At 36.0% G+C, this 16,137-nt stretch overlaps 1 protein-coding gene across 1 annotated transcript in view; it reads left to right on the top strand.

Moving 5' to 3' along the window:
• The window catches only part of Kifap3 (kinesin-associated protein 3), a 102,897-nt gene that overhangs the window by 26,450 nt on the left and 60,310 nt on the right, over positions 1-16,137 (top strand). The window contains exons 10-11 of the mRNA XM_013015552.1: positions 9,316-9,416; positions 13,661-13,670. Coding sequence (XP_012871006.1) covers positions 9,316-9,416; positions 13,661-13,670 — 111 coding nt within the window. The remainder of the gene's footprint in view (positions 1-9,315; positions 9,417-13,660; positions 13,671-16,137) is intronic.

Raw genomic sequence — 16,137 nt, 5'->3', positions numbered from 1 at the left:
CTGCCTCACAAACCCAAGGCCCTGGCCTAAAGCCCCAGAACTGGAGAAAAAAAATTGAGGAGGTATTCTTCTTCTACAGACATTATTAAATTTTGGTAGTTTTAATGATTGTATAGCTCTTAATCAAGGTTTATTTATATTCATTGACTACTTGGTTAACCTATTTGCAACTTCACAGAAAAGTGGAACTAGCTCAGTAATCGTTTCCTCTGAGCTCCAGAGCTACATTATTTGGTGATAATTAGATATTGTACTGAACATTACTGCTATTAAAATTTCACCGATGGCATAAATCTTGACTCAAATTCCTATCTGTTAACCTTTTCTAGGTTTAAGAGTTGTAAGTTTGTGCTTATTTGCATGATTTGTTTTTGTAGAAGCGAATTTATTGGTTGTGTCAGAAAAGTTAAGTTTTAGGGCTGGGATGTAGCTCAGTGGCAAAGCGTTTGCCTAGCAAGTGCAACGTCCTGGGTTCGATCCCCAGTACCAAAAAAGAAAAGACAAAAAAATATAGTTAAGAAAAGTTAAATTTTAGACTGAATGGCCTGTCAGGCCTGTTTTGCAATTTCAGGTGAATCATTTCCAAAGGACCCAGCTTTTTAGTAAGAGTAACATGAGACCATATTGTCTTCATTGGACAACAAATTAAAGTTTGGTAGGGGTACCTAATTGATAAATGTGTTCCTCTGTATTCCGTGGGTAGACCCAGAATTGGTTTTGAGGGTAAGAATGGCGCCTTATTTCTTCTGTCTACATTACCTTTGGAAATCTGGGTTCAAAGGCATTTCAGCAGGCTGGAAAGATTTCAGCTGCATCTAGGACTCAGTCCAGGTCAAGAGTCAAGAGCTAAGTGACAAATGTCTGACTTTTTCTGGTTTAGACAAGTCTGATTTCCCTTATTATGAGAGATCACCAGAGTAGATACTGTAAGACTCCAAGCTTTGATCTCATTGAAATTAAGGGTGATTTCCTTTGACAATTCTGTCATGTATCCTTAACACAAAATTGACAAAGTTAATCTCTGAACACCTTTGAAATTCTCTCATCATGTTAAATTCACATTTTCATTGCATTTTAATATAAACTAATTTTTAATTTGTCACCAACATAAAATGAAATAAACTGTCCATTTTGTGTGTGTAGCCTTTTCAGACTGTTAAAGCCTGTTCAACACCGGTCAGAATAATGTTTTCTGAATAGGAGGCCTTCACATTTTTCTTGAAAGTATATTGTTTTTTATTGATGGTTTCTTTAAGAAACTTAAAGTACATTTAAAAAAATTAACTTGTTTGGCCTATTTATTACAAAACTGTTATGGAATTTCACACATGTTTCATAACTCGGCTCCTCACAGACTACTGCACTGTTTCTCAGTTTTAATAGGCCTCATTTATCCTATAAATAAACCTACATTTTCCTACCTGATCAAGTGAGCAAACAATAGGGGTCACATGTGGCAAACTCTCTTAACAAAAAGCACATGTCTGGCTGTCAGGGTGAGGTAGAGTCATATCAAGATTGCTTGAAGTTATTAATGGCAGTAAAATTTATGCTTCCTCCTGTTTTCCCAATTAAATCAAAAAGCCTTTTTTTCTTAAGGTTCTTCTATCACCAGATGGTTCCAATACCATTTGTGTGACTATTGCCTGCGGTGTCTCCATTTCTAGATAGTAAAAGTTGGCCATAGCACAGTAAGTCGGTGATTATGGGCCAGTAAGCGCGAAGGCAGTCATTGTTAATGGCTTTATTTTGGTCCTTGTCATTTGCATCACAATTCTGCATATTTTGTAGGGCTTATTGTAAAAAACTTGTAATATTCTCTGAATATGAGCAAAAATTCCACAGACAAGGTGATATGTGAAGACTTGCTGAAAAGTAAACTATATAACTAGTGGAACACACTAAAGAAAGGATAAAATTCCCATCAAGAACTCTGGACAGTGGAACACTCATTTAGTTAACAGCTAATCCTATAAAGACCCGTTTAGCTTAGTGGAAAATTCTCATTGTGTTAAATAACTGATGAAAAAAAATCACACAGCCCAAAGCTGCTGCTATGCTTTTTTCACACTGGTCAATTGTGACCTATATATTCTGTCATTTTTTCCCCACTTAACTCTTGGTTAAAACCTGGTGACTTTTGCCTGTTCACCATCCAGTATCATTTCAATCTTAAAAACTGGTCGGTCCAAATTTTAATTTAAACTAAAGCTAAACTAAAGTACGTATTATGTATTTTCACTATATGAGGTGAGAAATAAGCGTAAGATGTGTATTAAAGATGTCCCAGGACTGGGATGTAGTTCAGTGGTAGAATTCTCACCTAGCAGGCTGAGGCCTTCACTTCTATAACCAGCACATGGAAAAATAAATTAATAAAAGTGCTCTACGGAACTTAAACTTTCTTTTTTAAAGACGAAAGTTAAGTAATGAGTACCTACCTTCAGTAGATAGCTATATTGAATAATTGCTGCAGTCATCTTTAAAAGTAGGAGTTTCAGCCTATGGCATTATGCTGTGTTATTGATTGAGCTTTTAGGGCTGTAATGCCATATTAAACTTAAAGATGTGATTTTTTTTGAAGCATCTTGTATTCATGCAGGTTTTCCAGAATAATGTATTACCTTACTGCTGCTCTCTTCCAGTACAGGTGTGCTAATGTTTCCACTTCTCTAGCTTTGCACGAAGCCTTTGTGACTTCAAAGGGGCTACTTTCTTTGAATGAAGACATGGGGTGTAGAAGGGAATGAGAATCTAGCTAATAATGTGGCCCATAACTTGTGTTCTCACTCTGTTTTCACAAAGTGTTGGGCTGGGTCTGCTACAGACCGGAAATTTGGCTTTGAGTTCTTATGTTCAAAACTCATATTTCTGCTTGACTGAGCTGTGAATGGAAAATCCCAAGTGTCTTACAAAATTAGAAGCTGATAGTGTTGAGACTAATCACTTCAGAGGTGAAAAAACTGAAGGCATTTTAAAACTCAAAACCCATCAGCATGTGCTTTGCCCTTTAATTGGCAGAAAATCAGTTGTGAGAACAGCCCAGAAAGCTGATTTTCCCCCCTTTCTGAGCTGCTCCAGCTGAATTACAGCTGTAAATTTCTTTAAAAAGAACGGGGGGAGGGGCAATGTTTCTTATAAACTCTTGAATGTACTTTATAAGTGCAATAATTCCCACGAAATCAGTTACTGGAGTTAATGGCCAGTTTGTTAAGGTATTAACTACCTTCAGCTGGGAATGACCAATTTGGGGAGAATGGCTGCACAAATGCTAAGATAATTCAGTAACACTTTCAAATAATGATCCAGCTAATTAACGTTGAATTCCTGTGGAAATCCTATGGAAGTACTTATGACCTCTGCATTTAATAGCCAGTGAGTTCATCATGATTCATGTTTATTACCATAAATACCAAAGGAATTATAATGACTAGGCCTTTTTTTCCATCCTGCCCTTATTACTTGAACAGATTTGACTAATTCACCTCCAGTCATTAAGAACCTCCTTTGAAAACATTCAGTCTTTTCACTGCTCTGCTCAAAATCTACAGAGCCTTTGGTACTATGACAGAATAGCAGTTGTTAGCCTGATTGTACTTGGGATGCCATTAGGGAATAATTGATGTCTGTAAGTCTTAAAAGAGCCCTTTTGAAATGTTGGCCATGAACAGGGTATAGAGGGATGGATCATAGTTGATTAGCTCAAGTTCATGGTTTCTAGTCATGAATTCTTATGAGAAAATCATATCCTCCAAATCCGTATTTCTTGTAGGAATTTACTTAGGGTATGTAATTTTTCCCCTTGAAGTTTACTTTTTTCCAAGAATTTAGATATCTTTTTCTCCCATTGAATGAAGAAAACTATTTATTAGTTTATAATAAAGGATAAGCTTTTCACTTTACTACCAGTTTAATCTCTCTAATGACTGTTTATTGCTATGTGATCCACAAATTAGCTTTTTAAGTAATAATACTAAATGTTTCCTGACAGAAAGCCTTTACTTTCTGTGCTCCGCTGGATTTTGAGCACAGAAGTAGATGAGATCAGGTTATCTCTAGGTATCTTACAATTCCATGTATTCCCTTTTGCCCTTAAATGTTTTGTCCTTTGGTTGTAGCTTTCAGCTGTTACATGCCATCAAGCTATATGCTTCATTTATGATATGGTAAATAAGATTCTGTGATTTTTACACTATAGTCTTCATTCACGCACTGAAGATTCTTGGAAGTAAAACAATGTAGCAATAGAATACGAAGAAATCTAGAATCAGGAAAGTAAATGGGAGTAACAGGAGATTTATAAAATACCTATTTTTTCTGAATGAAGAGGGAACTCCAGTTTGTGTCTTTTTTCATTCATTTAATAAACACAGAAAGGGAGAAATTAATTTCATAGATACTTATATATCATTGCTTAAGTTCTGAGAAATTGACCCAGACAAATCCAGAAGGCACATCAGCCACTTGAGTCAGATAGACTTCTAAATACAGTGTCACAGTCCTTTAGATTAGTCATCACCACCTTTCACAGCACTAGTTCTACTCTAGTTCGTTTCAGACAAGATATAAGGGGTAATACCTCTGCTCATCTAAGTTTTATTTATCTGGGACATGCTGTTTAAAGGTAAAGGAAGGGCTGGGAATGTGGCTTAGTGGTAGAGTGTTTGCCTAGCATGCATGAAGTACCATATAAACAGAAGAAGCCAGACGAAGCACTATGGCTCAAGTGGTAGAGTGCTAGCCTTGAGCAAAAACAGCTCAGGGACAGTGCCAAGCCCTGAGTTCAAGCCCCAGGACTGGCAAAAAAAAAAAAGTAATCAAAGCATGGTAGGTAGCTTGTGAGTTTTGTCTTCCATGATCTCAGACTTCTCTAGTACCCTTTTGTCCACTTGGTAACCCTTCAACTCTGCAACCACCACTGCCTCACTCCAGAGGTGAAAGGCAGTACTGTTAGTTCTGTCACAGAGAAGCACAGGAGGAGGAAAGATAATTTGTATGTGCAGGGCAAGGAAGGAGTTTATTTTCTTTTCTCAATTGCTTGCTATTTAAGCAGCTTACAGCTATAAGAATCACAAAACCATGTCAATTCTTATGAATTACGGGTCAGCGTGGAGCCCTGCGTATAAAATGACTCTAAATTCCACAGTTGAGGAATCGTGGAGCGTTACGGGAAGATTAGTAGATAAAAAAGACAGGTGGTCTGTCACAGGCTACGAGTATCCCTCCCACTCTGCTGCCTCTCAAGCCTACTTTATTTCTAGTCATAGCACCAGTCTTGGTGGAGAAACATGAAGTACCTTATGTATCACGGTCCTACTGGTAAAACAGAAAAGTAACTGTTGTCAGCATACTAAGATATATTTATTGAGTTGGTTTAGTTTGTGTCAGACACTAAGCTAATTGCTCTACCAGCATTCTCTTGCCTAATTCTTTCACAGACAACTCGAAGCACATAATTTCAGCAGCATTAATGAAGGAGGACATTCATTAATCTCTAATTAACCACCAAAAAGCTGAAGTGGAGCTCAAGTAGTAGAGTGCTAGCCTTGAGCAAAATAGTGCCCAAGTCCCAGCACGAGTGCCAAGAAAATAAGTAAATAAATCTGTGAATCTTTAGATCGTGCTAGTCTTTTTTTTTGTGAAAATACTGTACAGAGGAGTTATAATTACATGGGCAAGATAATTAGTACATTCCTTATCAAGCATTATAGCCTCCTCCTTTGTTTCCACTTCCCATCCTTCCCATCTTCCCCCAACCAATCCTCCTCCCCCACCCCACCAAAGTTGTAAAGTTCGTTTTCGACATAACGACTTGTACATCTCATTGTTGCAATGGGTCCACCTGTATCCCTAGTTAAACGATTTATTTTTTCCCTTCCCCTCCACAAATTATACTGACATCAAATACAGTGAAAGCAGGGGCTATACTGTGGGGGAGGGACATACAAAGCAACAAAGAAATCATCTTATAAATGTGTTAGAAACAATCACATGAAAGGAAAAAAAAACATTTGAACACTTATCTTGGGATTCATTCCCCTAACATCACCTTATCTGACCTTTTCTGCTTGACTCAGACATATACTAGATATTGCAAATAAGGGAAACCATGGGACCTATGTTTCTTTGGGCCTGGCTTACTTCACTTAATAGAATTTTTTCCAAGTCTTTCCATTGTGCTAGTCTTAAAATATTAAGATCAGAAACATTTAATTTACCTCTACTTCATAATTTTTACATTTCATTTCCCTCCAAATACAGTTCTTACTTTCAAATCATTGGTATAAATATTACATTTTGTATGAATATTAGCTTCATTTTCGCATGTTAAGTATCTCCCAATCCTGGAGGTGGCTGGTAGCTCCCTCTCAGATATGGAGGATCACAGTTTGAGTCCAGTCCAGCAAAAAATAAGGCTGGAGATGTGGCTCAAGTAGGAGAGCACCAGACTAGCAAACTTTAGGTCTTGGGTTCAACCCTTGTAACACACACACACACACACACACACACACACACATGTACACACGTACACACACACACAGCCCACAAGTATTTCCTGAATGCATTGTATTCTTTATAGTTGAATTGGTGAACTTGCAGATTTTAGTGAAAATATCTTTTCATCTGAGAAATATATAAAATACGAATTATTGTATCTGAAGTTATTGCTTGTATTACTTATATAAGCAGTAGAAAATAGGTTTTAAAATACTTTATAAAGATGTATAAAGCCTAGATTAAAAATAATTTTTAAATAATTGTTATTGTAAGTGGTTACATAAATTTCACAATTTCACAGTGTTGTGAGATAATGATAGTTAAAGTCACAAACACATTTTAACCTTCACAAGGCAGATTGTCAGTATCAGGGTCTATAATGTTTGTAAATTCTATGAGCTTTGACAATACAACTGTTTCTTCCACATTGGGTGATATGTACATTTCTTTCCTTTTGCTTAGTGTCAGCTGTTCCCTCTTTCCCTCTCATTCCCCCCCTCCCAACGCTGCCCTTGAGTGGCTCAGTTCACTGTCATCCATGTCCAGTGCAGCTGATGGGCGCCTCTGTTGTATATTTTCCCTTTTCCTAGCTTCCCTCAGATGTGCACATGTATATACCATATATGTAGTCAGGAACATGGAGTCATTTAGCAATGCTACAACCAGATGAGTGGAGGTCCTTTGTTTCTCAAGTCTTGCTTACTTTGTCGTATCTCCTTGCAGTTTGGATTTAACATCCACATATCGAGGACACCATGTGCCATTTGTCTCTGAGCTCTTGGCTTGCCTCGCTCAAAATGATTTGTTCTACTTCCATCCATTTCCCTGCGAATGCCATTATTTTGTCCTTTCTAATGGCTGCATAATATTCCATTGTATATAGGTACCACAATTTTTGGATCCATTCATCTGTGGTGGGGCATCTGGGTGGTTTCCATATCCTGGCTATTGTGAACAGTGCTGCAATGAACATGGAGGTGCACGTGTCCTTGTATCCTGGTTTCTGTTGCTCAGGGTAGATGCCTAGGAGTGGCATGGCTGGGTCATAGTGGAGGTCTATATCTAGCTTTTTGAGATATCTCCAGACTGTTTTCCAAAGTGGTTGTATTAGTATACATTCCCACAAGCAATGCAGTAGGGTTCCTCTTTCTCCGCATCCCCTCCAACATTTGTCGTTGGCTGACTTTAGGATGTGGGCCATTCTGGCTGGGGTAAGGTGGTATCTCAGGGTTGTTTTTATTTGTATTTCCTTTATAGCCAGAGAACATTTCCTCATGTGTTTCTTTGCTGTTTTTATCTCTTCTGAGAAGTCTCTCTTTAGTTCCCTTGCCAATTTAGTGATTGGTTTGTTAGATTTGGGAGGGGTTAGTTTCTTGAGTTCCCCATATATAATGGATATTAGGCCCTTGTCTGATATATTGCTGGTATTTTTCCCAGTTGCTTGCCTGTCTTTCTAGTTTGGTAGCTGTGTCTTTAGCTGTGCAGAAGCTTTTTATTTTCAGGTAGTCCCATTTGTAGAGTCTCTCTCCAATTTGTTGTGACTCTGGGACTCTGTTCAGGAAGTTCCTGCCTACTGTCTCTCCTACTCTGTCCTGCAGCAGTTTCAGAGTTTCAGGTTTGATGTTAAGATCTTTAATCCATTTTGAGTTGATGTTAGTGCATGGTGATAGGCTGGGGTCCACTTTTAGTCTTCTGCACGTGGCGCCCAGTTTTCCCAGCACCAGTAGTTGAAGAGGATATGCTTCTTCCACTGCATGTCTTTGACTCCTTTGTCAAATATCCACTGGCTATGTGTATGTGATTTTATTTCTGGATCTTCTAATCTGTATTGGTCTTCGGGTCTGTTTTTGTGCCAGTACCATGCTGTCTTTGTTATTATGGCTCTATAGTAGAGCTTGAAATCCGGTATCGTGATCCCTCTCACATTGTTTCTTTTGCCTAGAATTGTTTTGGCTATTCTAGGTTTTTTGCTGTTCCATATGAATTTTGGATTGTTTTCTCTATTTCAGTAAAGAACATCATTGGGATTCTGATGGGAATTGCATTGAATTTGTAGATCATTTTTGGCAGTATGGCCATTTTCACTATATTAAGTCTTCCTATCCAAAAACATGGAGGTCTTTCCATTTCCTGGTGTCTTCTATGATTTCTTTCCTTAGGTTTTTGTAGTTTTCACTAAATAGTTCCTTTACATCTTTGGCTAGGTTAATTCGTAGATATTTTATTTTTAAAAATAATTATTTTAAAAAATGCACTGTACTACATATATCAGTCCCAAAGGACTGATAACAGTTTATGTGAAAAATAGTTTGACCCTATGATATAAAAATATTTAAGATAATTACTATAGTATAACCCAATAAAGATGTTGGAAGCAGACAATCCTCTATTAAATTCCTACTCAATCATTTAAAAAGATATGAGGCAAGTATTTTTTTTTCCTTAAGTCTCATGATCCTAACCTGAAGAGATGTAAGATCTGTTTGACAGATTGCTTTGAAGATTCAGTGCCCTGAGGTCAGTTTAGTATGGCGCTTGCTGTGATAGGTGAATGCCTAATGATTAATATTGGCAACCGTTACTTAAGTACCCACTTTGTATTAAGTGCTAGTCTCAAGGCGGGGAATAAGGTGGTAAATCAGAGCCCTGTTTTTCGGAACTTATAGATCAGAGTTATCTAAGTACTTTGAATGCTATGTTAAAAATAATAGAAAAAAATTAAAAAAATAAAATAAAATAAATATACTTACTATTCTTGAAAAAAATAATAGATAGATCTCACATGTATCATTGTACCCTTTTCTTTTTTATTCTTAGGCAATGAAAACTACAAACAGATTGCAATGTGTGTACTTTACCATATAAGCATGGATGACCGCTTTAAATCTATGTTTGCATACACAGACTGCATACCACAGGTAACTAGTTTATAAGATCTATAAATGTTTTCACTCTCTTGTTAGACTTTTTTCCTTAAAAATTCTAATTAATATAAATTTGTATAAAAATATTTATAACATATATAACTCTTGTCTAAAATAAACTAAGCCTGGGTTCTGTCTCTAGCACTGAAAATTTTAAAAAAGACTGTCTAGAAATAAAAATAACTTTAATTAACCTAGGGATAATTAACATTTTGGTACCTTGGCCTCTCTCTGCTTAAAAGATAAAAATAGATTGGGATTAGCCAGGCGCTGGTGGCTCACGCCTGTAATCCTAGCTACTCAGGAGGCTGAGATCTGAGGATCATGGTTCAAAGCCAGCCCGGGCAGGAAAGACTGTGAGACTCTTATCTCCAATAAACCACCAGAAAACCAGAAGTGGCGCTGTAGCTCAAGTGGTAGAGCCCTCGCCTTGAGCTGAAGAGCTGAGGGACAGCGCCCAGGCCCAGAGTTCAGGCCCCACAACCAGCCCCAAAAAAAAAAAAAAAAAAAATATATATATATATATATATATATATATATGGATTATATTGTATATGTAATTTTATATGTTGCTTTATTAGTTAATCATGGTATGTTTTCATATCACTGAACATTCTTTGAAAATGTTTATAGTTTAGCAAACAAAATAAATGAAAATATTATAAATATCATAATTGTAAATTCTTATCCACATCTATGAATGTTTCTTTAGTTTAAATTCCTAAAATTCAAATAAGCATCAAAATATGTGGACATTTGTGCCTTTGACACATTTAGGTCAAATGCTACAAAGGCATTCATTTATATTTCCAACTAGTACTTCACTTTTAACAGTAGCAGTTATTAATGTCTCTCTAAAATATAGGGGATCAATTTTTCTATGTACTTGCATTTTCATGGGTGTTTAGTGAAGTTGAACATGTTTCATGTGTTTATTTTCCATATTCTAGTATTTTTTTCTATTAACATATTTTATCTATCAATATTTTATCATTGATAAATAAAAGCAATATATATAGCTAATTCTGTACTATGAATATTTCTCAAGTTAATAATTTACATTTTAATCTTGTATATAGTTAATTTTTTAGTTCTTCACATCCTCTAATGGAAAAATGTTTCATCAAAATTCTTGTGGTTTTTGGGCTGGGAAGGTGGCTCAGTGATAGAGCGCTTGCCTTGAATGCATGAGGCCCTGTGTTTGATTGCTCAGCACCACACAAGCAGAAAAGGCCAGAAGTGGTATTGTGGCAGAAGTGGTAGAGCGCTAGCCTTGAACTGAAGAGCTGAGGGACAGCGCCCAGGCCCAGAGTTCAGGCCCCACGACTGACAAAGAAAAAATTCTTTTGGTTCAATAGCCCTGTTTTCAAGAAAGATTTTTCTTTGACTCTATTGCTTGATATATTTCTAATGTTAGGTTTACTTATGTTGAAGGAGATTACCAATTTTGTTTTCCCTGTGACCAGGGTTCAAACTTGTTATTATACACTTTTGTTCATTGGCTGCACTCTACCACCTGAGCCATGCTTCTAACACCCCAGTTTTTGCGGAGCCAGTTCTGGGGCTTGAACTCAGGGCCTAGGCACTGTCCTTAAGCATTTGTGCACAAGGCTAGTGCTTTACCACAATGAACCACAGTGCTATTTCCCCAGTTTTTTTTCATAGACTGCTTCATAATGTTTGTGATTCTATGTATGTGATTGTGCTCTTTGGGAATGTACATTCATGTAATCGTTATTGTGTCATTAACTATGAATAAATGAAGCTCTGGATATCATATTCAAAGCCCAGGTTGCGCTGCTTTTGATATTATATTATTTTTTGTAAAATAGTTTTCTAATATAAGAAAAGTAAAATTATAATATGTATAATATATAGTAAAAATAATGCTATTAAAAAGAAATTCAGGAAAATATGACAATCATACTAATGTTCTCATAAAATACTGTTACTGGGCAATTCCTTGTCATCCTAATATGAATTATGAAATGTAGGCTACATTGAGTATTTAAAACACAGTAAACATAGATGATAATTTCTCTTTTCATTAGTCTTTTATTCATTCTAATTTAGTGAGACAGAGTTAAAATTGAATATGCTTCTTTGGAATTATTTTTTTTTTACTTATATTTGAGAAACTGGTGAACTCTGAAGGACAGTTTCTTTGCCTTTCATATCAGGGGATAAACTAATTATGGCTGTAGAAAATAGACATCCTTCAAAGAATATACAGTACATCTTATCTAACAAGACAGGGTCCTTTATGGTGATAAAATGTGTCAGACTATAGCTCATGCACAGAGTAATCAAACCCTTTGTCAAACAAGTGTTCAGTAAAAGAGTAGCCATGTCAAAAGGAGATTACAGATGATTTACTCCAGTCACACTCCACATGTTCTAAGGACTTTCTACTTTGCAGTTTCAAAGGGTGTTCCTTTTCCGATCTCATTTAGTGTCAGAATTTCATTGACTGCAGGATATGAATTGGAAAGCAGCCAAGAAAGAATAATATTCTTGGAGAGATTGATTCTTTCTATCCAGTTTAGTTTTTGAAAAGAATAACATTAAATTTAAAGGTGCAAATGAGGAAGAGTATAAAACTTACAGCTTTCTCCTTTGAATGTTTAGTATAAAAAATAAAATATTAGATTTATTTTAAGCCAGTAAATCAAAAACAAAAGCCTGTTTACCTTTTAGATGTTATCATTGTTTCTTTTTAAAATTTTTTGTGCAGTTTTTCTGTAGCTTTTTAAGAGTGATGTTACTGCATGGATTTTCTTGCCGTTTCTAATGTCATTCATATATGTCACTAGTGGGGTTTTCAGAACACTTATTATCTGTATTTTATTAGCAAAACTTCCCAACACTCATTCAAAGCTCAAGGTTTTTTAGGTTTTTATTTGTGTTTTTGTTTTCTTTTTAGAATGTAAGGTTTCATGAAAATCATGAGAGTGTATTCACTCTGTTATGTTATATGCATATTGAAGTTTTTTATTATGAGGCAATGTTTTGAGGAAAACAAATGATATCCAGAATATATTTGTTTACAAAGTGCTATCCAACCTGTAACTTGTACTTCACAGTGCCCAGTTTTGACATGTTTAGGAAAAAGTGACTTATTGTTAACCCAGTACCAAGTTCATTGCAAAATAAAACAATGATAGAAAGCAAATTAGATATTAAATGACATTTCCAAGTTTCCTTCAGGAATTAAAAAGACATTCCTTTCAGAAATAATGTTGTAACTAGTGAGACTTAAATTTACTGGTGACAGCAAGCTGATTAACTTACTTCCTAAAGAAAACCATATTAAGATTGGAATGGCTGTAAGATAATGTAATATTTTTTTCTGTGTGAATTGTACACATTAATATTTGTTTAATAAAGCTCTTCAAGTATTGTCCATGAATTTTCAAAAGAAAGCCTAAAAGAACCAAAGGTAGAAAAGCATTGGCCCAGTTATAATTCGTATTACTATAAATGATTATGAAAAGAGTGATTACATTCATTAATTACATTAGATTCTATTGTGTGTATATATAATTATATATAATCTAATTTAGCTTATGTAACTGGCTGTGTGTAGTGCAAGTAACTGCACAAAAGTCAGGTTCTCTTCATAAAATGTCAAGTCTTTCCTATTTTTGACCCATTCATGGTTCTATTTACTGTCTTATATGTGTTTTATTGGATAAACCTATAATTAGATCAGCATTCACTTTCAGAATAGATGATTTTACATGCAACATTCCTCAGAAACTTTATTACTATATTGCTTTGCTTTCTTTTATAATTTAGTGCGCCTAACTGCCCAATGTATTCTCATTTTCTTTGCCTATTTATCACTATTATGCAAGATTTGAGGGCCATTTCATCTTCCTTCATACACAGTCTTAACGGGCTCATTGGGTAGATTGTTTCAAGTAAGCATATTTGGGATAACCAGGAGTTAATGGTTGTATTCTAATAATAGTTAAAAGTACACATTAACAGTTCATTGTTATTTAGACCTCTGAGATGCATGTTTTGCTTAAATAGGTGCAAATGCTATCCAGATGCTTATAAAAGTAGTTATTGGTAATAGGATGGCCAATCAAAGTACATGGCTAGGTAGTGATGTCATGATGTTATTTAATCTTTTACCCTAGAACAGAGTGCAAGAGTCTTCATAGTGATCCACATGTTTTTACCACAGTTGTCCTATTGGGCCCCTCTTTGATCTGCATGCTTCTTTTCAGCTGAATGCTGGTAAACGTCCTTTCTGACAGCCCCCTTTGCTCTTGCCTGCCATTATCTGCTGAAGTTCAGAAACCAGAGCATCACTTCAAACAAGAACGCTAGGGAGTAGCCAGTCAGAAGAGATTCCTGAGGCCTGCAGAGTTCTGGCATAATCATTCAAAGATGTTTGGGTAGAGGGTGGGGGTGGTAGAGGTGTATGTGCGTACAGAGAGCTGCAGGGGTTGGTCTCTGGTCACTGGTAAATAAGTGAAGTCAGGTGCCAGAGAGTCTAGACACAGTGGTTTCAGTCTTGGTCTTTGGTATCTGATACTCAATGTGGGACTGGTCTGATTGAACACTAGTGCTTCTTCATTGCACAGGCTAAAACCCTTTCAGGGCTTTCCTGTTAAATTACTAAAAGATGACAACAGACCGCTAAAACAGAACAAATCTAATTTTAATATTTCCTAGTTGCCAGTGATTACACTTCCTTTTGAAGTACTCTGGGTAGCAATCAAATTGAAGACAATGTTGTTCTGTTGCTTGGAGTTTGAATTAAGCATTTTAAATTTGAATGCTTTCATTAATATTGAAGCATTTCTCTTATGAAAAACATTCCATATTATAATACATTCTGTTCATTCTTAGTCCTAATTTATCTCTATTGTGAGGATGAAAGTTCAGTTAATTTTTAAAACATGTACATTTTTAAATGTAGCTTCTGATTTTTTTCCACATGTAATTTGACATAAAAATTTATTTTTAATCCTTCACTTCTAAACAAATCACCTGTACCTCTGCTTTCAGGGGTAATTTTCCAAATTCCAAAGGCTAGTTTGAAATGCACACTTTGTATTAGTAATACATGTTTTGTGGGTTTATTTTCCATTTGTTTTGTTTTGTTTGTGATGGTACTGGGGCTTGAACTCAGAACCAGAAAACTACCCTCGCTTTTTCACTGGAGGCTGAGCACTCTACCACTTGAGTGATACCTTCCAGCTTTTTGGTGATTAATTGGAAATGACAGTCTCACAGACTTTCCTGCCCAGGCTGGCTTTGAACCTCAATCTTCAGATCTCAGTCTCCTGAGTAGGTAGGATTACAGACATGAGCTTCTGCACCTATTTTGTGTGTTTAAAACATCACTTCAATTGAATGGATTTTCATTATTAAAATGTTTCTCAATATTAGTAAAAATTCAGATGACATCTATAGTAAATTTTGCATTCTAGAATGAAAACATATTAAAGAATTATCACATTTTACTCATTTACTCATCAGGTTTTATACTGGCAATTTTATACACATGCCTATACATTTATTTGTCATATATATATATATCCACTGAATTTTATATTTACTAGAGAATCTTTTTAGTCTAAAGCATTATTAAGTGTTATGACTCCCGTATAACTTGGTGGTTAGGAGCTGCAGTGTTAGGAAAGGCAGGCTATATGCCAAATCATTCTGCTGCTACTTCCAGCATATAGACCAGTGCTTTTGTAAGAATGATATCTAACAACTGGAGTGATGTTTTTGACTCTGGTTTCCAGCCGTTTGTTCTAGCACATAGCAATGACTATTTTTGCATGTTGGTCATATATCCTTTTTGAAAGTCAGAAGTTATCTGAAAGAGGTTGGGGGTGGCTCACGTCAGATAGCTAGCCTAGCAGCACATGGCCCTGACTTCAAGCCATAGTATGCCTCTCCCCCAGCCCCCACCCCCGCAAGAAAAGAGTGGATGGGATTAACACCATGAGCAGTCAAAACAAGATTTAATAGAATGACGTCTAAAATAGCACTGTGTCTGATTCATGAAGCCATATTTTATTCTAAAAACAAAGTATTGCCCCAAGATTAAATATAGAAATTTTAATTTCCATATTTTATAAATCTTAGGAGTAGCTTCCATATCTAGTAGCAAATTGGACTTGGAGAAATATATCCTTACATAATATACACTTAGTTTGCTGATTTGCCTAAAATAGAAAACTCTCTTCTCCAAACCATCACAAGTTCTTTTTTTTTTTGGCAAATATTACTAATGAAAAGTCTAGATTATAGTCAGTTGGCATAGGTAGTCAACTTTTTCCTAGCATTTTGTCTGCCTCTTCTCAGATCCTTTTCCCTTTATCATTGATTTTAATCTATACTGTCTTGCCTACAACTTCAGTTATCAGCCATATAAGACAATTCCTAATGTACTTTCAGACAAGACATAAATCTAGATGTACGATTGCAGCTTCCTGCTGAATACCTGCACTTTCTAGACTGTCTTATGCAGCTTTAACTCAACACACATAAAATCAAACTGGATTATCATTTAAGATTTGGTCCTAGGGACTGGGAAGGTGGCTCAGTGGTAGAGTGCTTGCCTTGCATGCATGAGGCCCTGGGTTCGGTTCCTCAGAACCACATAAGCAAAAAGAAAAAAGCCAGAAGTGGCGCTGTGGCTCAAGTGGTAGAGCGCTAGCCTTGAGCTGAAGAGCTGAGGGAC

The sequence above is a fragment of the Dipodomys ordii genome, unplaced genomic scaffold (genome assembly GCF_000151885.1).
Source record: "Dipodomys ordii isolate 6190 unplaced genomic scaffold, Dord_2.0 Scaffold27, whole genome shotgun sequence".
Taxonomy (NCBI): domain Eukaryota; kingdom Metazoa; phylum Chordata; class Mammalia; order Rodentia; family Heteromyidae; genus Dipodomys; species Dipodomys ordii.
The sequence above is the reverse complement of the archived record's forward strand: the minus strand, read 5'-3'. Positions and strand labels throughout refer to the sequence as shown.